The following is a 27965-nucleotide window of genomic DNA, read 5'->3' as shown; positions in this document are numbered from 1 at the left end:
AATTTTTAAAGCTTTACTGTTGATAAAAACACTCTTTGGATTTATGCAGCCAAATCCTGGTAGCTATTTTTTTGGTAGAAAATTAACGGTGGGCAAATAAGTGAAAATTAGTTTGGTAGGCAAATAAGTGAAAAAGTGCACATATTTTAAACTGTTATTTCTTTGTTCTGACAAAATCTGTTGCATTTCACAAAATTCTGTTGTCCTTGTTTGTGTACTTCAACCTTTCTCAAGGTAGGTATCCTAATACTAGACAGTGGAGCTAGGAATGTTTCAGTTAGCTTCAAATTGGAATTTTAAGCCTATTACTAGTAGACTTTAGGTTTTATGTGCTTTTCCACCCCAATATGCATGAAAATAGTGCACATATATATTTTGCTTAGATGTAAATTTTTCGTTTTAAATATATATCTTTATTCAAATGCACTACACTTTCCTTGCCAGTTCAAAAAGCAATAATTTTGCATCCAAATGGAAAATCTCAAAGTTGAATTGCAAATGTTATAAGGCAAACCTTGCAGCAAACCAAGGAGTTTCTGTGTATGAAAACACATGAAATTTTCATGGCAAGCCAGTAAACTGGAATACAGTCAATAGAGGTAATGCAGAGTAACAAAATATCCCTTTAAAGGTGATTGTAGCAGCTTACAAATATGAGTGACTGCAATTTATAGGAAATCACTGTGTAGGCTTGTGTATGCCATGAAGTCCTCAAGTTTTCTGCACTTGTTCTCTTAATTATTCAGTACAAAAAAACTTATGACACCTTACACAGTCATTCTCTTCACAGAAATGCTGAATATTCTGTGTATAAATTCCTCTAAAAGGCAGCAGAAAGGTTTTGCTGCAAGTACCTTCCACATATTTTGCTAATGAATAACAAACCCGGTTGTAATGGTGAATCCTCAGAAAAGAGGTGCTAATAGAAGTTCTGGCATACTCGGTCTTGCCTGTAACACCCTGCAGGTATTACAATAAAAGAAGCCTTAAAACCTTCAAGAACAGCATAAGGGCAAAACCTACAGATGTTTCCTTCAGTTGTTTGTAAAGGGGGAGTTTTGCTACAGTGCTATTGTTTCAGTTGACCCTTTTCTCTCGGGGTTTTATTCTGCTGTAGTTTATCATCCTTGGTTCTCAGAATAGCAGAATTCCGTGGTAGGTCACACCAAAATGAGGAGGAGGGGTCTTTCCTTAAGACTTTTCCATTCTGTCCTTCTGGCAGAAGAGGAGAGTTAGACTTTTGAGGGCAAAGAGCTATATTTAAAAGATAATGATCAATCATACTGAGTGCAAGATTGAAATGGCATGATTTTAGTTAGATTTTGAAGCAAGGAAGAGAAATTACCTGAAGTTTTGAAGTGTTGGCTTGTTTGTTGCACCAATGGAAAGCTTAATCTCCTTGCAAGGAAGAGCTGTCTTCCTTGATGAAAAAGTCGAATGGCTGGTGTGGTGAGTGTTGTCTTTCATTGACTTAAAATACAGTCCTTGTATGTTGTGAAATGAGGCTTAGTAAACTGTAACACTATGTAGCCAAAAAAAATCACATAGTTATTAATGTTTAAGGTATTTTATCATATTGCTGAGTAATTTAATGCTAGAAATACTATTTAACTGTATCGCGGTGCAAAATTCTGCAGCTCTAGCATACTGACCTACTAAGGACTTTAGGAAGACACAGCTGCACTGTCTGATGAATTCTTTTAGACACTGAATTGGTTTGCTTTTCTTGGTCAAATATTTGGTCATCTTTCTTCCCAATTTAAAAGGTTACAGATTTTTCAGTAAATCTTTTAGAGCTAATGTGTTTGAATTAAAGTGCAATAATTTAACAAATGAATCTTCATCAAATAGTACTAAGAATTTATATCTCACATTTATCTTCAAAGGTAGAGATAGTGAAAAATTTACTGTACGTTTACAGAAGGTCTGTGAATGGAAGCCCAAGTTGGTTTTTTTTCCTTCTCAAACTTCCTCTTTCTCTTGGGAAGATGAAGGGGAGATAATATATTAAAACCGAGGCATTGTATTGATTTTTATCACAAGTCTGTCTGTACATTTTTGATGAAGTCTCTTGAAAGGGTAAACTCAGGGCGATTTTGATTCTGCACAGAATTTGGTAATAAAGCTGTCTCCTGTGGCAAAACGAAAAAAAAGATGTACAGTTTTGTTGTTCTTTGCCTTACAAGGAAATCCATTAGCTTAGCAAAAATAATTCAATGGGGTTTTTTTATTTTTAGTGTGACTTCCTAAGGAAATAAGGCTTATGTCATTGTAAAGCTCCCCTGCCTCTGTTTCCACTTGAGAATATTTGGACAATGCAATCAAATGTAATGTAGGAGATGAGTTTTTGAATATGCAAAGTTTCTCAAGACTAGTGAAAGTCAGAAAAATCCCTATTTTAGGGATTTTAGGAAAATTTTAGTAAAAAATCCCTAAACTTTAAGATTGTGTTCTTCTCTTACTGAGTAAAGTACAAGTTCAGTATTTGTCCCATTTAGATATGGCTGCTTTAGTATCTGCCTACACTTGGAGGGTAAAAATTTTCTAGGGATTGTGGACAAACAGAACCAGATATATTAGTGAGTGAGTGGGGGTGGATGTGAGTGGGGTCAGAAGTTAGGTATGACTGCAGTAAAAGGGGAAGAAGCTTAATGTTCTAAAAGTATTAATAGTACACAGAACTCAAACCTCCAAAATTCCTCAAGGATCAAGGTTTACTGTCTCTGCCTCTCAAGGAATAATTTCTTCATATTGTCAAATCACATACAAGGAGTCTTATCTGGACTGATACTGGTGCTATTTTTACTGTCATTTTGGTGAAATGTAGTATGTAGTTCTTAGTATTAAGGATGATTTAGAAAGCGTGACTTGAAAATTTAACTGTGTACTGTGAATTGCCTCTCAGAACTTGGCAATTCTGTAAGTCTATTTTCAAACTGAACTACTTCACATATTGTTTTCCAGCATGGACATATAGCACTCCAGGATTTTAGGTCACTGCTTAAATGAATTTGTACAGTTGTCCCATCTGCCTTAAACTTTGCTTTGTAAGCACCTTATTTGGTAAATTTTACTTTTAAATTTGTCTTAGTAGCACTGCTATTGTGTTAATTTATGTCATATCATTTAGCTTGCTGTTTCAGGTGATTTTTACTGAAGTTAATCAAATGCATTGGAGAATGCTGTGTACTGCAAATTTTGATTTCTTTTCTATTCTAGATTGTCCTCATTGCTGTAACCACTTCTACTTTCATTATGATTTGTCTCAAAGTTTTCTGTCTATACCTTCTCTGATCTCACATCATGAGAATAAACGTTGGAAATGTCAAGCTTCTGAAGCCACCTGTGCTCATTTCTGGCTACCTAAACATAAAGATCTTGCCATATTTTGACTTTTACAAAATGCAGTCAGTGCCATCTGTAATCATTGTAATCCATTCATAAGACTTTTTAAAATGATGCAGTGTGTCTGGCTAAATAATTGCCTTTGTAAACACCTGCATAGTTGGAGTTGCAGTAGCAGATGTGTGCTGCCTGTATTGGGCTTGTATCAAAAGCAGGAGTGATCAGAGCTGCCCTGGGATTTTTGCTGAGTACTTTATAAACACCCTAGTTATCTGATTCAGACTTTCACCATAGGGTTAAGTGTTCTTAAATTTATTATGAGCATACCTTTTGGCTGTTATGCAGGTGTTTTTTGGTGTTTTGGGTTTTTTTTGGTTTTTTTTTTTTTGTTTGGTATATTTTTTGGTGTGTTTGATTTTTTTTTTGTTGTTTGTTTGTTTTAATTGGAGTTTAGTTCTTGTTTACTTGAACATTTAACTTATGTTCATTTAATGTTGTTTTTGTGTTTGTGGCTTTTTTTACCAGGTCATCTGAACAAGAATCACCAAAGTGAGTTTTCTTTACACTTTCTCCTATCTATTTAAGAAAAATAATGAAATATATAACTTCAACAGATTTTTCAAAACACTGTTTTTGTATAATTAAAAGACACAAATAAATGTATAAATCAATGAAGATTGCAAAGATTTGTGGGAAAAAGTAAGTTTTAGGGTCACGATTTGGAAAGTCTTAAATTGTAATAGATCTCTCATCGCTATTAACAAAAAAAGTTAGAAACCATTGCAAAAGTTTAGTGATATAAAAATCCACTGGTAATTTTATGTGGTGACTCTTTATATAGTGCCAGATGAAATTGAAATATATAATCATGTTTTTCTGGTATTATTATATTTATTTTCTACACTGAAAAATCATTTCATGGGCTGTAATTTCAACTTGTAAGTGAAATGGTTTTTTCGGACTATGCTCTGAAAAACTTATTAGGATGTATTTACATGCACAATGTTCCTCCTTGCTTAACATTGACTTCATCAGAACGATGAAAAGTCTTGGAAGCAATCAGGTAAAACCAGAATTTCGACAGTGCAATTATAGTTCACTACTGCAAAGTGTTCTGAAACTTTGAATGCATTCAGAAAGTGCCACTTTCTGTAGTAACTGAAAATACTGCTGATGTTACATGAAACACCTTATTACCATTGCCAAGTACACATAGTCTAACTAAAAGTCAGAAGTATTATGGCAAGAATGCATTTTCTTGATGGCATTTTTCAGGACATTTGCATTTGTTGCGATCAGATCTTCACAGGCCGAGGAACAAGTGTTAGTAATATTGAAGTTTGCTGCGATACAAGTCCTGTATGTTAAAAGCTACACTCCTTGAGTGTAGAATTACTTCGTCGTTGACAGCTGGAAATGGTTCAAAAAAGCTCACATATATAGACAAATACCAAAGCAGAAATAAATGTTTGAATTTACAAATTTTTGTACCAAGGTTTACTTGGCAGGACATGTACTTCTGCTACTTTAATGCTGTCAAAATTTGATGTTGCTGTACCTGAACTTTCCCCAAGACAGATATTTTCACATTAGGTAGTATTTATAAGGATGGAGCAGTTGGTCTGTATGGTATCCATGAGTTTAGTCCAATTAAAGAAGGGACTTGGTTGTATGAGAGGTCTGCATGTCATCCTTTTCATAAGAGGGAATGTAGCTAAACAAGTGTTTGAGAAGTCCTGGAGCACCATCAGGCAACTTTGCCAATTCCCACATTTGACAGTTTTAGTTACTGACTTTTGTTATCATTGAATGTTAAAGTTCTTGAATGCCAGATCTGTGCCCTAAGTTAATTCTGGGTCCTTTTGTATGGCTTATAACTATACCTCAATAAAACAATAACTGCAATTAAACCTTTCATTGTTACTTCATTTCCTATTACTCTGACAATTTACCCTGGATTTTTTACAAACTGCTTTCTTCAGTTTGGATAAGGTTGAGATGGCATTCATAAGAGGGAGGAATCTAAAAAAAAAAAAAAAAAAGAAAAAAGTTCTTTGCAGGAATGAGACTGGAATCACAGCAAAAGATTTTTCGTGGATAGAATTGGCAACTGAAGTGCCTTCCCATTGCGAATCAGCCCTTTCCATGTGTTGCTGTGAATTCCTGTACCACTGCAACAGTGTATTTCACTGCTAGCATCTAAATATTTTGCTTAAAATGGTTATGCTGTTCCAGAATTTTTGTCCATTTTTCTGGATGTCCACTGATCAAATGATAGGCTTAGATCACACTCCAATCCTGTTTCCCAGTGCTTCCACTAAGAAGTGGTGTTAAATATATTAACTCTTAAAACTCTCTCTTTTTAAATGTTTTAATTTAAAAATCTGGGTAACAGTACCTTTGTAATATTTATTCTTCCATAATAAAGGAATGTATTGGGAAACAATCCGACACGGAGTTCTCTGACCCCTCTCTCACCTAAAGCCTTGGCTCAGTCTCCCAATGGAGTTGGCAACATTTCTGGCTCTTACCCGTTGGAAGGGGTGGATAAGCAGTTCTTAAAAGCACATGACAACATTCCAAAAAGTAACTCAACGGAAGATTCCAGTCAGTACTACTGCGAGAAGGTATGTTCCATTGTGTGCTTTTAGAGTCAGGGCTAGTAGTGAATGGGACTTTGAGTTGTGGTTTGAGAATGTGCAGAAGTCGTGGCTGTATTTCAGGATGGGTAAATTTTAGTCAGGAATGAGAACAGATCTCAAGTTGCTACATTTATCCAGGGTTGTGTGATAGACAAGCTTACCTAGTGCATTGATTTCCAAGGTGTCCAGTGTTCCAGAAGCTTCAAAGAAAGTTCCTAGTGGAACAGAAATCCTTACTTGATTAAATCTTGTTTCCTCCAAGGAAAAGATCCGCTAACTCAAGTTGCTATATATCTAAAAAGCAGACACAACCCTGCTTTATCCCGGGCATCTCTTAAGGATGGCTAAACATCATCCTTTAGAGTTCTGACTTGGCTGGGGACCAGCTGCTCCCTGATAATCTTATGGTAGTGCATCATTCTTCCCCAGCTGCTTCAGAAGGGTTCTGGCTAAAAGTGAATGCTTACAATTAATTAAAACAACTAATTAAAATTATTTGGAATAGCTCTATCATTTCCAACATGTCCATTAGTTGCTGACACCTTTTAATTCTTCTGCTTTGTGGATCTGTTGCAGAAAAATATACCTAATTAAAGGAGGAAAGTCAAGGGAAAAATAGTGGTCTCTCAGTTCTTAGAGTAGAATTAATTCTGTTCTCATGTTGGACCTAAACTTTTAATGTCAGCAGGTTGAAACTTTAATAGTAATTATCAATTGGAAAGTAAAGATGAGAGTAACTGTGTTAGGACAGAGCAACTAGAAAACTTTTGCTGAGATGAACATTGCTATTTTTACTATTTAAAAGGTTAGTACCATAGGCATATTCTACAACTATATCCTCTTCCTATTTCAAAGATGGATTTGCATAGAGTATTTTTGTTCAGTACATCTAAATTTGGATGCACTGTTTTCTAATTTGCTGAAATTTTCTTCTAAAAATCAGAACATTTTCACTCTTTTTCTGTATTTTGCAGAATGACCTAATTGAGGGAGATTTACTTTTGGTACGTATCAAACCAGATGAAGAAGGGAAGTTTGGATTTAATCTAAAGGTAAACCATCTGTCTTTTAATTATTTTAAATGCTTTATGGATAAAATGTTTTAACTTCATAATTATTTTCTATTTTTTTAACATAAAGATTTGGAGAAAGCAGTATATTTTACAGGAATGTCCTGTGGACTGAGAGTTTTTCCTAAGTAGCAGCCTAATCCTTAAGTGCTAAAGCAACACTTACAGAAATAAGCATCTAATAGTTCTCTGGTTTTCAGTTGCATATGTTATGGGCATGGCACACATCCAAGGCACCCTGCCTATTTGGCTGATAAAATATGAACTCAAAAGCCTAACTTTTGGCATCAACTTTTGGAATAATTGGACCTCTGTATTATAAAGAAATTAAATAGTTTGTGCTGTTCCATTTAATTATATTCATTAGAAATCATATTGAAAATTTGAAAATTAATTTATTAAGAAAATGAAAATTACTATTGATAATTGACTATTGTAAATGTTTGACATACCCTCACTGAAATTCCATTTAAGCAGAGTATTGCAAATTTGCCATAATATCAAAATAAGAGCAGAGTTTTGTCATTTCACCTTGGCTATTTATTGGTGTGGCAGCAATTGAATGTGATGCAAAAAGAATTAGCTAGTACAGTTGTCTGGAACTTTGACACCATAGCCCACCCCCTAATTCACCATTTACTACTGAAAATTCAGTCCTTCCAACCCAGTCTATGATGACACAGTATAAAAAAAATGTATATAAGAAAAAAAATAAGCAATTACTTACTTTAAATGCTGCTTATGGTTAATGATAGATTTATGGTTGCTATTTACCTGACATTCCTCTCATTCCTTTAGGGTGGAGTAGATCAGAAAATGCCACTGGTGGTATCAAGAATAACTCCAGGATCACCTGTAAGTAAATTCTTGAGACTTTTAATCCCTTCCATTGTTACGCCTTCCACCTCTCAAATGTCTGTACACATAGAAATTTGGACACCTGTAACCAAAATGAGATAGCAGCAGAGCTGTTCTTGTTAGGAATTGGTTTAACCAGTGGTTTCTTAAACCAGAGATTAAAAGCTCTAGAAGAGTTATTTAAACAAGATATAAGTAGAAAGTATTTTTGTCTTCTCCTGTCACCTCAAACCATGCATCCTGGACTGGAAAATGCTTGATGAGGGGCAAGGACTGGGGGTAAGGAACATCATTTACTGGAGAAGTAAATAATTTGGACCCCTGCACCCTAGAAAAAAAATAGATTGTTTGATGGAGATTTAGTAGGAGCAAGATTAGGAGCACTGTGAAAAAGGAATTCCAGCAGAAATATGGGCTACTAAATTAAATTTATGAAGGTCAGGTTCTTCATGTTTGGTGAAGTAGTTCTTTGCCTAGAAGATAGTAGACCTGTGAAAGTCCTTGACAAAGGATGCTGTAGTTAAAACAATTTTGTGTGAGGTCAGGAAAGGACAAGTACTTTGGGGAAAAACCCTGTTATCATTGACTAAGCAAGCCACAATAAGCTGAGGAAATCCTTAGGGCTAAAATTATTTATAGGATGGGAGAGTACTTGGCAGGAGAGAGGGAGCATAGAGAGGGAGTACATGTTTGCTCTTCCTATTTTGCCATAGACTTTTTGCTTATGGAAATATTTGTAGACTAGGGGAAATGTTTATAAGAATCAGTAGAGTCACTGAGTTCTTCTGTTGAATTGTGAAACAATAATTGGAACATAAAATCTTTTTTAACATTTTTCCTAAATAATTATTGCACAAATTTGTGAGGAGAAATGTTATATCAATTTTTTTCAATTGCCTTTTTCCAAACTATATTTCCTGACTCTCATAGAATAATTTCAGTGCAGAGTTGTTAGGAAATATTACTGAATTAGTCTAAACATACAATGCACTTGGAATCTTCTGACTTCTGAAATTTGATAAGCAGTCACAGGACTGGTATTTAAATGTCATGATGCAAATCAAGCTGAAACAGATTGCTTGAGCAGTTTTTTTTTGGTCACATTTATGATTTTTGACCTTACATAGTTCATAGCACTCCTTTATGGACTATAATAATTATTTGAAAAAAAAACTTTGGTAGGAAATTATATTTATAACTTACATCTAGAAATTGAAAATAATGTCTTGTTCCTAAGACATTTCATGGTCAACCTAGCAAATATTTTAAGGGTGATTTGAGATTCTGAATTTGTATAGAGCAAACAGGCTCATTCTGCAATCAAAGAATGAAAGATGTTTCTCCAGAAGCAGTCATTTCCTTTGGCAGATTCAGATGGTCTTTTGGAAAGTATCGATCTGTATTTTTTTCTCTTGGATTGAAAAAGGACTGGACTTAAAACTTGAAACAATTCACTGAAGTGTCTCCCTTTGGTGTCATAGGCATGGATGGGAGTCACCAATTATCTCTCTAGCCTGGTAGATCACCAAGTGAACAAGTTACCAGGATCACAGATAAAATTGGATACAGCTATCCAATATAATATAGTCAGGGAAATCATGTCATGTTACAGCAAGAGGGAAAATAATATACGTATTTTTAGAGAATAGATGTATTAATATTGATTAAATAGTTTTCCATAAGCAAAAATTTCCCTGTTCTTTACAGTTTAATGAAACAGAGCTGTTATTTCAAAGTTCAAATTTAAGTCTAAGCAATGCATTTTGATATTATTTTAGCTTAGTTATGCCTTACCTTCATTTCTGCTATTTTAACTTGCTCTAGATTCACTCATTATCCTGTAAATTGTCTTCAGGGAATCTATTTGGTAATATTATTTATCAGGTTTTTAGGTCACTTTTCCCCCACTTTCCTACAAAAGGATGCGCATTTTTTGTAGAGGTTGGGAAATTAATCTACTCCTCCAAAAAAAAGTCAGCATTTTCCTTTACACATCCTAAAGTTCTTTTTTAAAAAAATTCTTTAATAAAGCAGCAATATAGTATGCTGGGGAAATTGTAGGATGGAGTAGCCAAAATTTTTGTGAGAGCACATTTTAGTCAAGGAACAACCATTTATTGCATATGTTTAGTTTTGTTTTGTTTTGTTTTTTTTAATTAATGTTCTATACAGATTATTTTTCACAAACAGTATTAATGCTCTCAGGTGCTAAAGAGGTCATTATGGTTTTATTTCATAGACCTTTTCATGGGGAAAAAAAAGCATGCATGGTTCTTGAAGCAATAGAAGGTGATTAGCATAAAATGACACATTGGATGTATCAGTAAGACAGAGAGCCTTTGACATAATTGCCTGGAAAAGCTCAAACTCTGAAAAATCTATAAATTATGCTTGCATAGGAGGAATTAATTCTCCTTTGAGATATATTTTATAGAGTCAGATGATTCAAATAAGAAAGCTGATGCATTAACATATCACTTGATTTACAAAGTTTGTTTGAGGAAAGATATTAGTCTCCATCTGTATTAAAGACTAACAGCAGCCAGCCAAGAAATCTAAACTATAGGCAAATATAGGAGCTCAGAAACCATTCCTTCAAGTTCTTGTTGCCATCTTGACTCTCCTAGACTGACCCAATATGCTCTTTATATTGCCCATCTTTTCAAATATTTATATTTCAGAGAGAATAACTTAATAATGTTTAAGAGTGATTACATTTTTCAGCCATTCATATTTATATTCTTTAGTCTCGCCTTTTTACATTGTACAAAGTATGGCAAGAGTGTTCTTGGGGAGCTGTGAATACCTAGTTAAATCAGTGTTGAAGAACATCATGGCTGTTCCTAATTACCATTCTTTTTCTGCTTACATTTTTTTATGAATCATTGTCAATCTTCCCTATCCTTAATTACTTTCTTTTCTTATTTCTACGGAAAAAGTTGGGGGCAACTATTCATTCTTTAAATTTTTAGTCAGCTTTTCTTCATGGGATTTTTTTCCCCTTGCATGTATCTTTCTTTTCTCTTGCTTCTTTCTCATCTTCTTTGTCTGTTTTGTGGCACTAGGACAGGTCTTAAATTTTCTTTAACTTTGTTTGATGGTACAAATGAATCCCAGTTTGTTTTCTTTGTATTCTTGCCTCTATTTTTTTTATTCTGCATTTTTCATCTTGTTGATTTTTTCATTATCCTTTCTCCTTTCCATCTCTTATTTATTACTTGGTAATATCAATATATTAGGAGCCATCAGTGCAGGGCATAATCAGCATTTGATCTAATTTTAATATCTTGTTCACAGGGATTGGTAATGGTTGTTTGGTAGGGCTAATGATACTGGATGAAAATAAAGTTCAGGGAACCTGTGCTGGCTATTAAGGAAATACAGGGAATACCTATGAAAAAATCAAAACAGTAAAGGCCGATGTCTCATTCATACAATAAATGAAATGAAGTGTTTATATATCTCTTTTGTGTAGCTGGAGACTTCCTAGAAAAAAATAAAGATAGAATTGTTACATTACTTGATACTCAAAGATTGTAGAATTCTACAGATTCATAATAGAGAAGCACAGAATGTTGGAAGGGACCTGAAGGTCCTGTTGTCTACCATGCTCAAGAGTCACCTAGAGTCAGTTGCCCAGAACAATATCCAGATGTCTTTTGAGTGCTCCGAGGTCGGAGACTCTGCAGTATATCTGGGCAACCTGCTGGAGTGCACAGTCACCACAGCAGTGGAATTGGTTCCTGGTGTTTGAATGGAGCTTCCTGTGTTTCAGTTTGAGTCCTTTTCCTCTGATGCTGTCACTGAGCACCACTGAGAGTATGGCTACATCTTCTCTGTGCCTTCCACTTAAGTATTTATGTACATTGCAAGATCCTCTTAAGCCTTTTCTTCTGTAGGCTAACTACTTCCAGCTCTCAGAGCCTTCCTTAATGCAAGAGTTGCTCTAGTTCCTTAGACATCTTTCTAGCATCATCATCGTATTCTGCCGTAGCTTTAATTGTTTTGTGTTGGACATAGGGCTAAGCATACTGAGAACTGTGGCAGAAAAAAAGCCAAACAAACCCTGGTGTCCAACAGTTGATCTAAATCTAAACAAGACTCTACAAAATAACAAAGATATGAAATGTGTGTGGATTTATTTGAAATTTAAAAAGTGCAAGCCTGTGGAATGTCATGTTACTTAAATCATTTTCAGGAAAATCCTGTTTGGAGTTCTTAGTATTCACTGTGTAAAAAGTGAACTGGATTATCTTATGTGCCCAAAACACTTTCTTCAGAAATTCAGAGGTTGTTAAGGCTTGGAGTCTGAAATACAGATCTTTGAGAGCAATCTGATTATGGTTTGATTAATGTGAATTCCTTTTAAAGCTATCAGTGTGCTCTTTGAACTGTTCCTTATTGTCATGGAGAGGCTTTGAAGCATCAGAGCTTTAGAGCTGAAACCTTTGGTAGAACCTCTCTGATACAGAATATAAAAGTTTGTTGGAACTGTGATGACTTTGCTTACATGATGTACTTAATATCCTTATATGTTCCTGCCTGCATAGCTGGTTGTGCTGACATTAATGTGTTTCTTTGCTCTTGAAACAGGCTGATAAATGCATTCCAAAGCTGAATGAAGGTGATCAGATAGTATTAATTAATGGCCGAGATATCTCGGAGCACACGCATGACCAGGTGGTCATGTTCATAAAAGCCAGCAGAGAATCTCACACAAGAGAGCTTGCACTTTTGGTCAGGAGGAAAGGTAACTGGGCTAATTTTATTCACTTCTAATATTTTTGAGATTTGCTCTTATGCTTGGTGGTATACCCTCTTCTGTTTGCATAACATGTTCTCAGTGCATTTGGAATAGGTCTGTGCAAAAGGTAGGTCTCACTGAGTTTGAGTTAGTAGTACAAGTAGTTTAAACCATATAGGTTCTTAGCACTGCAAAAAAGAATCTAGCAAGTTAGAATTTCTTCTTTTTTTTTTTGTCTAAAAATCTGTGAGAATAGTCCCTTGAAAGAGTTTGTTTGGTGCATGTGGGGTGTTGTGTTTTTTGTTCTTTGTAATGAAAACATAATTTTAACACACCCCCCCCCCAACTGCAGATTCACAAAATTTATGGGCTGTTCCCTTGCACAATTATATGATGAAACAAGTCAAATTAAGCTGCTCCTTACCTCATTCTTATAGTAGACATTTTGTGACAATTCTGAGATGAATTTGTACTGGTTGCTTGCAGAACTGCTGCCTGCAAAGAGGGGACAATCTTTGAAATATGCAGTCTCTTAAGCCTGTATGTTTAAAAATGGGGAATTCATCCAGCTTGATTTTGCTTGTTCCATGTTTAAACACCTGTAGATCCCAAGATGATGTCAAACTCTTAATTTGTTATTTGCTTTCCTTTAAAGGTATGGTAAGACATTACCACACACAATTACACAGACTTTCTGATTGCATGAAGATACAAAAATCTGAAGGGATTATGCATCACTGGGAAACGGGAGGGAATGAAACAGCCTAAGTGATATGTACTTCTGTAACATTGGTTTCATTTAAAACTTCTTGTGTTTCTAAGAAGACAGATGGGGGTTTTTATTTTGTTTTACACTGACTTTATGCAGCATTTAGTTTTCCTTTAATTTTCTAGTCCCTTTCCAGCTTGCAGATAAGAGAAATCTGTTTTTATCTAAAGGTAGCCTGTGGCCCCATACCAGTCATTTTCTATAGGCATGAGCATAACCAGCTCCGCATTTTCTGAAGTTTGGCAGGTATGAACTGTTCCTACCACTGCAGAGAATAACCACAGCTGGACATGTCTGGTGATACAGTACATGTCATAGGGACAGAACTGCTATGCAGATTACTTCATTAATATTTGTCATGTTCTTCAATAGCAAGGAATACTCTGGAAAATGGACTAATAATTCTTTGTAACTTTAGTTAGGTCCTTTAATGTTAGCATAAGAAATTGCAAAAGATAATTCTCTGTCTTCTCTAATGACATAGGAGTGTGATGAAGGGATTTTTGCATTTGTTTTGCTGTTGGAGGTCCAAACTTATAGAAGTTTCTTGTGGAGATATTTCACTAATTATGACCTACACTTTTTTAGGTAAAACTCCATTTTTTTTTTTTTACCCTGGTGGATGTTGTGTTTCATTAGCCTATTTAGCAGTTCATTCTGTAAGACAAGGTTGCAAAAACCTCCTTGTGCTAGGAATTCAATTTGTTTGCTTTCATGAGTAGGCCTTTGGAGTTTTTCTTTCAGAAAGGTCATTGGGACATTTTACTCTTTATAGTTTCTACAGTAAAATAGTACAAAAAGAAATGTGATTAGATGTGTTGCTTTCCAGGTTTTGCAAACTCTGTTGTTATTTCAAGCCGGTAATTTTTTTTTCTGTTAAAAACACATTAATGCTCTATGTAATAGTTTATAACTTTGTACACATCTTTCAGTAGTTAAACAGTTTGTGGAGCCCAAATCAGAAGATGAAGCTGATTCCCACTCTCTGCCAGAATCTATTCTTCCTGTCTGTTCTGAATATGGTGGTGATACACTGGAGGAGTCTATGGAGCAGCTAAGAAGAGGGCTAGAAAGTGGGACTGTCCTTATTCAGTTTGAGGTAGGTAGTACTCAACTCTGTAATGCTGTTAGTGCAGAACAACAGCTGTAACCAGCAAGTAATGGAGGGGTTGTAATTAGTTGCAAATCTCATTGTTCCTGTTCAGTCTTATCTCAAGGGAGCAACAATTTGACTTCAGTTTCACACTTCGCTACTTGGAATAGGGACGAATGAGTTTTAAGCATTACACAAAATTCCCTCTGCTGAGAAAAATGTGTTTGAATTGCCATGTCTCTGGCTCAAGTACCCAAAGTTCACTAAATTAGTATTTTTTGCAGTTGTTTTATTGAGTAGAGTAGTGGGATTTTGACAGAGGTCAGACTTGTACTTTGTCTTGTTTTTTTTTTTTTTTTTTTTTCCTATGTTCTTTGAAGCGTTGGCAATGAAGGTCATGGAAAACTAACTAATAAAATGTTTTATATTTTATTAAATTAGTTCCTTCAGTTTTAGTCCAAAGAATAATTCATCTGTTTCTCTAATGGCAAAGGAGTGTGGTATGAATGTTTGTGGTTTCTTTACTGTTGTAGATTCAAACATTTATAGTAGCTCTGAATACACCCTAGTTTATTTTGATTTATAAAATTGGCATTGAGTTCTGAAGTAACCCCTTCTGTCACTGGAAACTTGTAGAACAGCAATAAAATTTTTCCCACTATTGATTTTTTCCCCCTTTTTTTTAAAAGCTGGAAAATTTAACGGTAGTGGCTTTAGAGTTGTGGTATTGTTTATTGCATAACCGCTCTTTTTATGAGGTTTCCTTTATTTCCATGATTTCTGAGAATTAAAATTCCCCTGGTTTTAAGGGATTGTAGACAGTAGCTCATAACTGCCAGTACTGGATGCAATGCAGAAATTACAATGAATCTGTTGGCTATTGAAGCAGTAGCTCAAAAATCTGAACTAACCTTTCAATATTTTCTTAATTGTCAAATTTGCTGAGTAAATTTGTGCACAAATTTCCTGTCGTGAACTTCGTAGTATATTTGGCCCTTTATGATATTCTGATATATGATATTATGGTATTCACAGGATATTTGATCCTATATTTTATCCTTTTTTTTATGGAGCTGTTTTTAAAGGGATTTTGCAGAAAAGGTGCAAAAGCTTTTTGAAATGTAATAAACTAGGCCTTCTTGCTTTGAGTTCATTATTTAGTGATCTTGAGAAGCAGAGGCAATGGGAGTGTCTCTTCATCAGCTTTGGTGACTCAAGCTCTTCATTCCCTTTAGTGAAATAGTAAATAATTAGCCATTAGACTATGAATAATAAAGTTTTATCCAGAATATCTTCCTCCATTTAATCAGAATTCAAGAAGTCTGTCAATAACAAATGACTGCCAGGCAACAATGAAGCTCGAGAATAGTTACTTGATTTAAAATTATTCTTCCTTGTCTTCCTAAAAAAGGCAGAAATTGAAACCTGGCTCTAGTAAAGAGGAACTCGGTTTATAACAGATAAAAGCTTTTCCTTTACATATATTATCAAGTTCTCTTCTCACACAGTTTGTTTGTGTTGTAGAAGTTGAAAAGTACAGTGAGCTGTTATACAGAGTCTTAAGGTCCAACAAATCTCAGTAGAATAAATTTGTGTGCTGCTCTTTTTCTCTCAACAAGAAAGTAGGGGATTTTAGCCTCCTATTTGTTTCTTTCCATTTTATATATGGATCAATATTCAAAATCTTCATTAAACATGTAAGATATAATGAGCTCTTTGGTAAATGTTCAGTGAAGGATGTAAAACTCTGGCACAGCCAGATTAATAACTCAGTTATTAAAGGAAATAAGGAAGGAGCTTTAATTTATATTAAATATATAAAAGCTACAGTTGTATAATTACATAATTGCAGTTCTTTGTGGGTTGGTTTGGGTTTTTTGTTGTTGTTGTTTTTTCTCCTCTGTACTTTTTTTTTTTTTTTTTTGCTTGTTCGATGTACATAGAAGCAAAAATCACGAGGGTTTGAAAAATCCTTCAAGATCATAGATCCCAACCATTAACCTAACACCAGCTTCAAAATTTTGGTTATACACACATCATATATACCCCATTTCCTATGTCCACATTTACTCTAAATGGGGTTGGCCCAAAAGCAAAGAAGTCACATGTTAAGAGATTGTGATACATTGAAGTTTTGGTTTTTAGGTACTTGCAGGATTGAAATGGATAGGTGTAGACAAGAGAATATTTTTTTTTCTGAAATGTTTGTATTATAGTTGATTCCAGAGAATAAGTCTGCAGCTATTTTTTTGTTCTGGTGCTATTCAATGCTCCCTTGTTAAATCCTTAACCACTGTTGTCCTCTTGGTCTGCAGTTTTAAAAGCAAAAGGCAAACTTGCAGAGAAACAGTTTATATCAGTGATGCTCACATGCTGTTTGTGTTTTTTGTTTTTTTCCTAGAAATTCTCCTAACTATTCTGATGGGCTGCCAATAACAGATTCTTGTCATGTTAAATACAAAAACATTTCAAGTGAATTTTGCAGAAAAATAGGAAAAACATTAAAGAAAAATGGTTTATTTTCAGTCTGTGTATTTTTGTGTGAATATAATTAGTGTGTGTACAGCATAATCACATTCCTCAAAATCCTATAAATTTTCATTCTACTTTGCAGCAACTTTATAGAAAGAAACCAGGATTGGCTGTTACATGTGCAAAGGTACCTCAGAATATGGACAAGAATAGATACAAAGATGTTCTACCTTGTGAGTCTAAAGTACAGTTTCTGCCTATTTTGCTTTCTAAAACTGCTGTATTGAACTTACTGATTAAAGATTTCATGATATAATTGAAGTAATAATTGGTCAATTTGCTTTCTAAAAGGTAATTTATTATGTTTGTATTCTGCTGTTTGTGTGTCTGCAAGTCCTCAGTAGTCTTTTTAACTTATTATAGGGGAAGTATGTCTCTTAACTGCTAATTTTATTCCCTCTTTCTTGTGTGTGTGCAGATGATGCCACAAGGATAATATTGCAAGGAGATGAAGATTATATTAATGCAAATTATGTAAATGTAAGTCATACAGAGACCTCCATTTACTCACTTTCTATATTACTAAAGCAGACAAAACTTGGCTTTTTTGGGGAATAAGAATATTTTGTTTTAATTTGGTGGGATTTGTAAATGTAAAAGATGTAAAATTTCAAAACCTAAAACCAGGAGACCATCCTAAATATGCAGTGGATGCTACCATGTAGTGATACACTGTGATATGTCCAGAATCTTTAACCAGTAAAAATTTTGGGTTTTTTTTCCATATACTTCAAATGCTGAGGTGATCTCCATAAAACTAAGTATTTTTTCCCTCTAGAACCACTTCTCACCTACCAGCTATGAAGGATCCAGAAGATAAACTAGAGCCTTGATTTCCCTAATCAATCAAGTGTAGGCTGGGAGTCAGGGAAAAGAGGGAGGAATGTGTATATATTTCTGTCAGATACATAAGCTAAACACCTAAATCAGAGTCAGTTAACTTCCTGTGTTTGTTATCAGGCAACAAAAAGCTTTTGCTATGCCTTTGGTGTATATACCCTGCCATCATTCCTTACTTAAGAAAATTTAGAAAGATTTGTAGTTTCAAGTTTTCAAATGCATTTTCACTATTGATCTTCTGCTCATCAGCATGAAGAATACAATATAGAATCTGTGCTTTGCATCTGTTTTGAATTCATGATTTAAAAGCTTTTCACATAACAAATCGTAATCTTGATTGTCTTATTACTTAGCTTTTTGCCTTAATCTTCCCTCAAAACTTCCTGTTTGAATGAAATACTGAGTTAAAAAAGTACTTGAGTAGTAAGAATGAATGTAACATAGGATTTTTCTTTCCCTCTGTAGATGGAAATTCCTTCTGCTGGCATTGTGAACCGGTACATTGCTACTCAAGGGCCTCTTCCACACACATGTGCACACTTCTGGCAAGTAGTCTGGGATCACAAATTATCACTGATCATCATGTTAACAACTCTCACCGAACGAGGACGTGTAAGTGCCCAGGTCCTTTGTATACTGAAGAAATCTACCCTACCTTTGAACTTTTTTCCACTGTTATGGTTAAATAACCCTAAAAGAGGCCAACTTATTCTGTTGAATCATTCTTCTGAAGGCCAGGCTTTCTGAATTACTTAGACAGAGCAGATGGTCAACTTGCTTTTTGTCATGCTGCTTTGCAAGCAAACCAGCTGTCTGATAAACAGAAATCACTGCATTTACTCTGTTGTGCTGACCAGACTGGTACTATGTGCTGCTGTTTTTCTCCCTGAGTATTGGCCTCTATATGGCAGTTTCCCTCCAAAAGATTCAGCAAATGTCTGGAAGCCTTGAATGGGCTGAGCAAACCCTGTAGTCTAGCTGTAAAAAGGAGTCTGCCATTGTGGTATTTATTAGTAGTCAGAATTTGGCTTGCTTATTTTTATTTACATTTCAGGTTCCTTCCTAGAATTGCTCTGATAATTCTTTTAATTATGTTTAGATAAATTATGTCTCTCCTTGAATTTTGGAATAGCATGGTGAAATCTGGTATATTTTGATTTAATTTGTCCTTTGTAGTTTTAAAGATTAAGTTTTTAGATTAAATGGGAAGGTATTGGTTTAGAAGTTTTAGAAGCTGAAAACAACAGTTGGATGTTTTAAGAGGTGTGGAAGGTGGTGACTCTGTATGTCTTCACTGAAGCCTTTATCTGTATTTCGTTTTTGATCTGTCCTACATAATCAAATTTATCTGGCATCCCAGTAAAAACCCATTGTTTTTATAAAGGGAGTGAGTAATTTAGGTCTTAAACAGCATAAAGATTGAGATGGAAGGAAGTACAGTTAAGCAACAATTAAGTTCTAACCATGGTCACATTATGTAGCTGCTCATGGAAGCAGACATTATTGAATATCACCTGACATAAAAATGCTCCCTTCATCATTGATTGCATTGGTGTATTCATTTCCTTGTATTGAGGAGAAACACAGATTAGCAGTAGTCTGGAGTTCATACAGTCAGCTGGAAACTTTAAGGCAGTTGTTGATATCTTGTAATCACCCTTTGCACACCAGAAGTTTTATGAGTTTCGTTTGCTTTCAGAAATTATTTAGATTTGCCCAGTTTGTGGGTGAATTTCAGACATAGAAAAATATGTATATTCTTATCAAGAATATTCCCATTGGCAAATGCTAAATGTTTTCCTAGTCCCTGGAGGTTTTACATTCCAGACTATCTCTTTCCAATGGTGTTAAGATTTGTATGATAGGATTTTTTTTCTCCACAGTAATATTATTTTTTTTTTCAGAAATGGGTACATTATTTTTGCTTAAATTTGAAGGGGAAAGTAGTTAAGATAAATTACCACAGTAACACTTTCAGGCGTAATGATTATAATTTGAATTTCAAGCCTCTGAAAACTGAGTTCTATTAAAGGTAAAATTAAGAAATCATTCCAAAAATTCCAGCTCATTCTACTCTGTATCAATTTAAAAGTTACAGACGAAACCAACTTTGAACTTTGTGCGGGTTGCAGTGTCACAAGAAAGTTTTAATTATTTCTACAGGTAGAGATTCCACGTGAGAATGGAAATATGGCTTCTTATTTCTGTGCTTGTTGTTCTTTGTGGAAATTTTTTGCCAACATCTAGTCAGAATTGTTGCTGCTTTACAGTTGCCTCTTTTTCTTTCATTGTCCACTTTCAAGAAAAAAGCAGCTTTGCCATTGCTATTAGATGGCTAAAGTTAGGTTGAAATTTAACCCCTGCACTTCTTTTAAGACATAATAAATCTATCTATATTCTCCCACATTATGCCTTGAGAAGCCATTCTAGCAATTACAGACAAGCATCAGACAAAGCATCATGTGTCCAATTTTCCTGAATATTTATTTTAAATCTCTGAAACAGAAGTTTATGGAGAATTTAGCCTAGATTTTCCTGCTATGTTTCAATTTGGATGGGAAAAAAATTCTCACCAGGAAACTAAAATTGATTTTTATACCGCTCCTTGAATTCCCTGAACCACAACATAGGAAGGAAGGCTGGAAATGGAAGGGCTTGTATACAATAGTCTTGACCTGTGCCTAATTTTCTTTACAGACCAAATGTCATCAGTATTGGCCTGATCCACCAGATGTAATGGAATATGGCTGCTTCCGTGTCAGATGCCACTCTGAAGACTGCACGATTGCTTATGTTGTCAGAGAAATGGTCATTACAAACATTGAGGTAAATGTCCCTTGCCTTTAATTATCCCCAAACAAGCTAAATGAATACATCTGTAGATAAAGACAGTGTTTGGCAACTTATGTCTCTGTGTGTGGATATGATGTGTGACTATATACACACACATATACACACATTTTCTGAAATAGAATGTGCGTATTATATGGATCAATATGGTATGATTCTTTCTTTAGAGCTTCTTCAAAGACACTTTTTGAAGTTCTATAATACATTATGCTGTACAGGTACTCCAGTAAGTATCATAAGGAAGTTTATTGCTTTTCCTTAAGCAGTTTTGCAATCGCTGACTCTTCTTAAGTTCTTTGATTTATAATGAGAGTTTTTTTTCCTAAGTAACTCTGCTCTTTCAAGGATGAAATATGGGTCACTTGGTTAATAGCACATGCAGCTAGAACAGCTAATAAAGAAGTGAAATATAATAAAGTAGATTTGAGAGAAGAGCAGAATCTCACCAGTCCCTTTTCATTGTCTTTAGTAAGATTTTAAAAAAGAAAAAAGTCCATATGCATCCCAATTGAAATGTGTTCAATTTATGAAAAATAGTTATATTCCATAACTCCCAATACTTTCATGCTAATGTCCAGGGAGTTAGAAAGCGAAGCAAAGGCAAAACGCAACATATTATCTTCTGTTGTGAAATCAGTGCTCAGGTCACATCTAGACATCCCACAACCTCAGTTGTAGGGGTTGAGTTTGGTTTTTGTTTCTAAGTTGACCTGAATTTCTTACACGTTTCCCTTCTTCATCTCTTTTCTAAAATTCTATGGCCAAAGATATTTTGTAAAAAGATGAAGGGTTTATGCTAGCATAAGATATGTAAGAAATCACAGTATACTGACCAAATGCTAATTTGCAGTCTGTTTTAAACTTCTGTAAAGTTAAGTAGCTTTTACTGTTACCAGGATTACTAGTAGTAATAGTAAGTAGTAAGCCAGGAAATGACAATATATGTTTTAAAATATAATATTTAATCAATGTTCTTACAGCAAGATGACCAATCTTTTAGTCTCATACATTTGTAACTTGACATTGTCTCACTTGACAGTACATCCAAATTTGTTTTAATGTGTTTAAGTTTTTATTTGCGGTCATAAACATATCAGATGTCAGTACTTAAAGTTTTTCAGGTAAGACAATTTACAGTATGTCTGTTTCTAGATATGAGAAACCACGCAGTCAGGGAGCAGCATGATATTTGTTTCTGTATTTTGGCCATGTATAATGTAATATCATTATATTACAATATACAATACTATATATTGTAATATAATTATGATATTCTGTATTTAACAATTACTCTGTAAGTGATAAACTTGAATGTCAGCGCAGAAAAAATTAACGTCATAAAAGTAGTACTGCAACTATGTATACCCAAAGTTTTAGCCCTTGTCACTAAAATTATTTATTTGTAACCTTTCCAATTCTCATAAAATGAAGAAAGGTTTAATTTCCTGCCTTTTCTTTTCAAGACCAAGATTGAAAGCTATACTTTAGTACTAAGTTTGGGGGTTTTGGGGGTTGTTTGAGCCTTTTTGTTTTTTAAAAGTAGCTTCAGAACAAACAGACGAAGGAAAGAAATGATGCTGTGAGAGTGCAGTATTCATCACACAGTGCACTGTTTTGTCAATCGAGATATGTATTTTTTTATGATCCTTGGCAAAACAGCATAAGTAGCCTGAAACAAATTTTCATTCCACTTCCTTTAAGAGAAATGCCTTGCAATGTATGATTGGCCATTAAATCTCACTGGTTTTGAAACATAAAGAGCCAAATAAGAAGAGTAAGTTAGAAGTGTTATGGCAAGTGTGTTCAGCAGCATAGTGTGTGAACAGTTGTCCAAGAAATGCCAAATGTCTCTTGCCAGAATATCTACACTTTGGAAACTGGGGTTTAACCCCAATTATTTAGACTCAGCTTTCAAGCTATGTTTGTGAAGTTCACTAACAAAGAGCACACCTTTTCCTGCTTAGAAGATAAAAAGATCATTTCAGGGTTAATGTAGTTCCATATTTTGTTTTATTTTTTCTTTATTTTTGGTCTCATTGATGATTATGTTATAACCTCTGGGGAAAAGGACATTGAAACACTGAAATGCAAAATCAATTCCTTGGTTTTTAACACAAACAAGAATTAAGGTTGACATTTCAAGTTTAAATTTACTACTTTCTATATGACTATTATGATTCTAAGTTCTGTGTGTTGATTTTCAGAAGAGCACACAAATCTTTTATTAATCAGGGAGAGTCTATCATGTAAGGAGAATGAAACAAAGAAGTTTGCTTTCTGAGGTAATTATAATAAGCTAGGCTGCAAACTGTAGAAGGATGAAGAATGGATATTTTTGTCTCTGAAGTTCTTGACATTACAGCTGTATTGCAAGTGTTAGAGAAGCCATTTGAAGCCTTACCTGTGACAGCCCTATTCTTTGTCAGGAGTTTCAGCCCCAGTGACAGATTCACTGGAAAAGATCATGTGCTTCTGAGCAAAATCTAGGATGCTAGCTTAACCACACTGAAGCTGCTTCTGCAGTTAGGTATCTTGAATTTGCCCAGGAGGGGTAGGGACAAGCGCATAGTTTTGTTGGAAATTTTCTGGCTTAACAGCTTTGCTGTAATGACAGCAAAGAAGCACAATAAGAAACAGCTGGGGACGAACATGATGTCTTAGACTTCTGTAGCTCCTAAGTAAATGTGGATCAATGCCATGAAGAAGCTAAATGCTGGCCAAAGGGCTGATGATAAACTGGGCAAATTACGTAATCCTGAAGTGTCACTGGAGTCTGTTGTTTAGGCTAATTTTTTTGAGTCCATAATTTTTAAATGGATTTGGAGAAATACCAAATACATGAATTCCATTGAAATCAATCCACATAAATGCAAAAAAAAAAAAAAAAAAAAACCATTAAATGATTTTGGAATAGCAAGGTGTGCAAGGTCAAGTTGAGCAAAAATTGCAACCAAGCCATAAGCAGCTGTTGCTGTCTCACTTTCTCTGACTCATAAAGTAGGACTAATAAAGCCAGATTTTTATGAAGAAAAATTATACATTTAGCAATCATTAGGATGACTGTCATTGAAAACCTCAGTACTAATAGAAATGTCTGTGGAAAAGACTTAAACTGAGTTGCAGAGAATAGTGGTTTGATAATAACTTGAATATGAGAAGTTACCTCTTGTTTTCCATTATCAGGTTTGTATAAAGGAGTAAGATCTGAGTGGAATAGTGCTTAAAATAAGTACAGCTAACAGAATATGTACTGCAGGGCTAACTATGGAACCAGTAGCTACAATTCCAGCATTTTTTTCATGTATAACTGCTAGATTTTAATAACTGTGATGGTCTTTTAATGTAAGTTATTTCCATGTGGGATGTTTGGCTGACATTTTCTGTATTTAAAAACTGGCTTTCACTAGACTTGAAGGTACAATTTTTTTTTTTCAAAGCCCAAAACCCTGCTAAAAATAGCTTTAAAAATCTGGACTTCATTGGTGTACTTCTTTGACATTTTCTGCATGAGACATAAAAACTTAGACATAGAAAAACTAATTCTAACATAAACAAATATATTTACTGTTTGCATTAGGTTTAAATTGATAATAAAACAAAGTGTTTTAATATATTTGTGCATTTTGGAAAGCAAACGGCAGAACAGTCAAGTTTCAGCATTTTGAATCATCTCAGAAGAGCTCAACAAAAGAATCAAAATTGATCATGTTCAAGCACAAATAATTGGAAGGCTGCACTGAGGCTTAAGGCATACCTAGAATAATTAGCGAACACATATATTGGTCTCTAAGGCACATAATAGAAATTGAAGATGCTTACACCAAAAGCAGTATCTTTGAGGACTAAGTGCATGTTCTTAGTGTATTCTCACTCTGAATGAGTCTTATGTAATGTACTTTTTGTACCTAATGTCTGTAAACTATTTAACTAAATGCAGCTCGCTGTATTTGAGCCTGAATTACTGATGAGTAAAAATTAAGTCAGCTCTTTCCTTTGTTCTGAGCTTGTAAAATGACTTTTTGCTTCTACAGATCTCTGCCAGTGTTTCTCAGGTGTGCCTTATCCATCCTGTGTAGCTTTAAATTCTTGAAGCACATGGAAAGCAACTGGATACTCAGTCTTGGATAATTTTCAAATTAATCAAGTCTTTGTTTTACCATGGTACTGTAATTCAAACATCTCTGATTTAAGAGAAACAGCTCAAACTATTAGGTGTAATTGCTTCTTTATCTCATTTCCTTTGTGAAGAGGTACTGATTAAGCATGTGCAGATTTTCAGAGGAGGACTTTTTAATGACATTTTCTAGATGTGTTTTTGTATTTTTTTTAAATCTGCAGCACTTCAGAAAAATGTCAATGGTAATCATTTGATCAAGGTCAACTTTTTCTACTCAGTAGAGCTGGGTAGCAAAAGGCCTTGCAGGTTTTTTCATGCAGAGATCCTGGTCATTGTGCAACTTTTGAAGATGTGGATGGAAGATCCTGATGTAATTTGTATTACAGTGAGCTTGGTCATTAATGTTAAATTACATTGTCCATGTTGGCCTTATGCTGGACCTTTTAATTGTTGATTGCTCAGGCTCTGCTTTTAAAAAGCAAAGTATGAGCTGTGTCATTTTTCTTTTCGTCCCTGTGGGCAATTGTAAATTTCTGAAATTGTTTTGACTGGTGTAAATGTGTTCTCTAAGACTCTCCTTAGCACATAGGTAGTACTTATTCCATCTTTAGTGTCCTACTAGCCTGTTCCCTGGGAGTGGAACAGCCTCAAGTGGGAGAAGAAACCAAGCAGTTGAAGACATTTTAAAAAACAGGTCCTGTATTTCAGCAGTTATGAGCATAAGAGAAAAAGGGAAAAACCTTTGAAAGTCATTAGCATCACAAAAACATTCCTCTGTAGACCACTAGAGAAAGGCCGGCTTTTACAGACTAATCCAGTCATAAAGGAGAATTTTATTTCAGAAGGGCGCCAAATGCTGAGTCTGGTAATGGACATAAATTAATTGCAGGTAACAGGTTAAATATTGCAAAACATGTGAAAGGAATAAAGGAACGTGAAGACTTGTTTCAGTTTGTGAAGATTGAGATTCTCACTGTATCATGCAGCAGAGCTCAGGAGCATCTTAGGTCTTTTCCTTCCCACCCTAACCATCAGTTCAGCCCGACCTGAATGCAGAGATGATTGAGTGATTTCATAATAAAAGTTAGCAAAAGGCTAAACTGAAAGAACTTCTGTAAAACCGTGGGGTTTTTTATGTATAATTGATTCAAAAAAGAACTCTTTGTACAACAGAATCTTTTAACTAATTATATTGCTTCCATACAGAAAAGTATCCTCCTGTAGATCATACAGATGTCATTCATGTATGTACAATGAGCATGTATGTATGAAAAATATATACATATATATATATATATATATATGCCAACAGAAACCAGATTTAGTAAGTGTTGTAGGCAGTTTTATTATACCTGAATCTGTGTGTGAACATTTTCTACACCATCTACCTCTTACTACCTCTGCAGAAAACACTCGCTGTGAAAAATACTACTTTTATCTAGTAAACAATGATACAGGAGTCATAACACTGGCCATTTTTTGAAAATTTTACTGTATTTTAGACAGAACAACAACACACCATCACCCATCTCCAGTACGTAGCTTGGCCTGATCATGGCGTTCCTGATGACTCCATGGACTTCTTGGAGTTTGTGACCTGTATGAGGCCAAAGAGAGTAAAGAATGAGCCAGTTCTTGTTCACTGCAGGTACTTGTGTTTTAAAACTCTGATTATTGATCTGCTTCAGCCCTAGTATAAGCGTTTGATGGGAAAAATTTGTTCACCAGACAGGAGATTCCTGTCTGAATTTGATGAAAATGTTAAATTGTGCAATACGAGCATTTACTGCTGAAGACAGAAACACTGATGATGCATCTAAAGGATGAGTTTACTTTGTCTCCCTTTCTCCTGCAACCTTTTGGTGAAATGGCTTAGTCACATAATTATCACGGATTTGATAATCTGCAATTTAATTTGTTCTCTGGTTTTTATCCTCTACCACTGTTGTAGTCTTATTTTGAATGGTACTGCAAAAATTATTTCCCTGCTATTCAAGTGTATGCGTCATAAAAGCAGTCAATTAGACCTTACCATATTTAAGACAAAAATACCAAACCAGTACAGTTTGAACAGTTTAATTGTTTAAAAATGCATTTACTTTAGATGATGTTTTAATTTTATTTATATTAAAAATATTTTCTTTTTAGTAATTACAAGAAAATATTACTGAAGTTGCTGTAAAAATAAACTTTGCACTCTCTTTGAATTTTACTGGGGTCTCCTGTAATTACCAAGGCTGTCCTACTATTAAGACTGTGATATGAATTTGGTGCATAGCAAAATCCTAATTTTATAGACTATTTTCCTGTTGCATTTCACAGTGCAGGAATCGGTCGCACTGGTGTGTTGGTCACTATGGAAACAGCCATGTGCTTAATTGAAAGAAACCAACCAGTTTATCCACTGGATATTGTACGGAAAATGCGAGACCAGAGAGCTATGATGGTGCAAACATCCGTAAGTGATGGAGAGGAAGTATTATTTTCTGTATATATACTGCAATTGTCAAGCTATAAAAGAGGTCCAACATTTTTTTTTAAAGGGTTTAGTAGTATGAATCTTTAGTTAGCATTATATTTCAAACTTCATAACTTTAGCATAATGTAGCATTGTGGCAAAGGCTGCTTTGCAAATGAAGTATGTATTTATCTATTTCTAAAATATTTCTTGTCTTGCCATGAAAAGATAATTGATTTTGATGCATTGTAAGTAGTTAGAATGCCCAAAGTCAGACTTACACTGATCATCTGCTCATGTTCCTTTGTCTAAATGTTCTGTAAGAAACTAGAATAAATTTTTATTTTTTATTCCAGTGCAGAGCACTATAGGAAGTTAATAAGCTGAAGGTCAAATCAAAGTGTTTGTGGCCTGGTTTGAAAGGAAGGAAGTAGCTTTTCAAAAGGCCACTTTATAGTAGAAATTCTATAAGAACATATTATGGATTTTTTTAAATTTTGCCACTATCCAGTTGGAAAAAAACTAAGGACAAGTTGAGAAGCATCAGTAACTGAAACAGGAAAGTAGATGGTGATTTTAAGATGAAAGTGAGACAACTTGAGTTCATGAGAGCAATTTGTGTCAGCTTTGGAAATGAATATTTTTTA

General features: G+C 34.7%; 1 protein-coding gene across 2 annotated transcripts in view; it reads left to right on the top strand.

Annotated features, from left to right (window-relative positions):
- Window positions 1-27965, top strand: part of PTPN3 (protein tyrosine phosphatase non-receptor type 3) — an 87563-nt gene that overhangs the window by 56282 nt on the left and 3316 nt on the right. For both annotated transcript variants that reach the window (XM_062514657.1, XM_062514648.1), the window contains 11 exons: window positions 5774-5972; window positions 6962-7039; window positions 7856-7912; window positions 12509-12665; window positions 14361-14527; window positions 17136-17226; window positions 17472-17533; window positions 18359-18505; window positions 20591-20719; window positions 26363-26508; window positions 27183-27318. In XM_062514657.1, coding sequence (XP_062370641.1) covers window positions 5774-5972; window positions 6962-7039; window positions 7856-7912; window positions 12509-12665; window positions 14361-14527; window positions 17136-17226; window positions 17472-17533; window positions 18359-18505; window positions 20591-20719; window positions 26363-26508; window positions 27183-27318 — 1369 coding nt within the window. The remainder of the gene's footprint in view (window positions 1-5773; window positions 5973-6961; window positions 7040-7855; window positions 7913-12508; window positions 12666-14360; window positions 14528-17135; window positions 17227-17471; window positions 17534-18358; window positions 18506-20590; window positions 20720-26362; window positions 26509-27182; window positions 27319-27965) is intronic.

Source organism: Cinclus cinclus, chromosome 1, assembly GCF_963662255.1.
Source record: "Cinclus cinclus chromosome 1, bCinCin1.1, whole genome shotgun sequence".
In the NCBI taxonomy this organism is placed as follows: Eukaryota; Metazoa; Chordata; class Aves; order Passeriformes; family Cinclidae; genus Cinclus; species Cinclus cinclus.
Note: the sequence above shows the minus strand (reverse complement) of the source record. Positions and strands in the feature narration are given on the sequence as shown.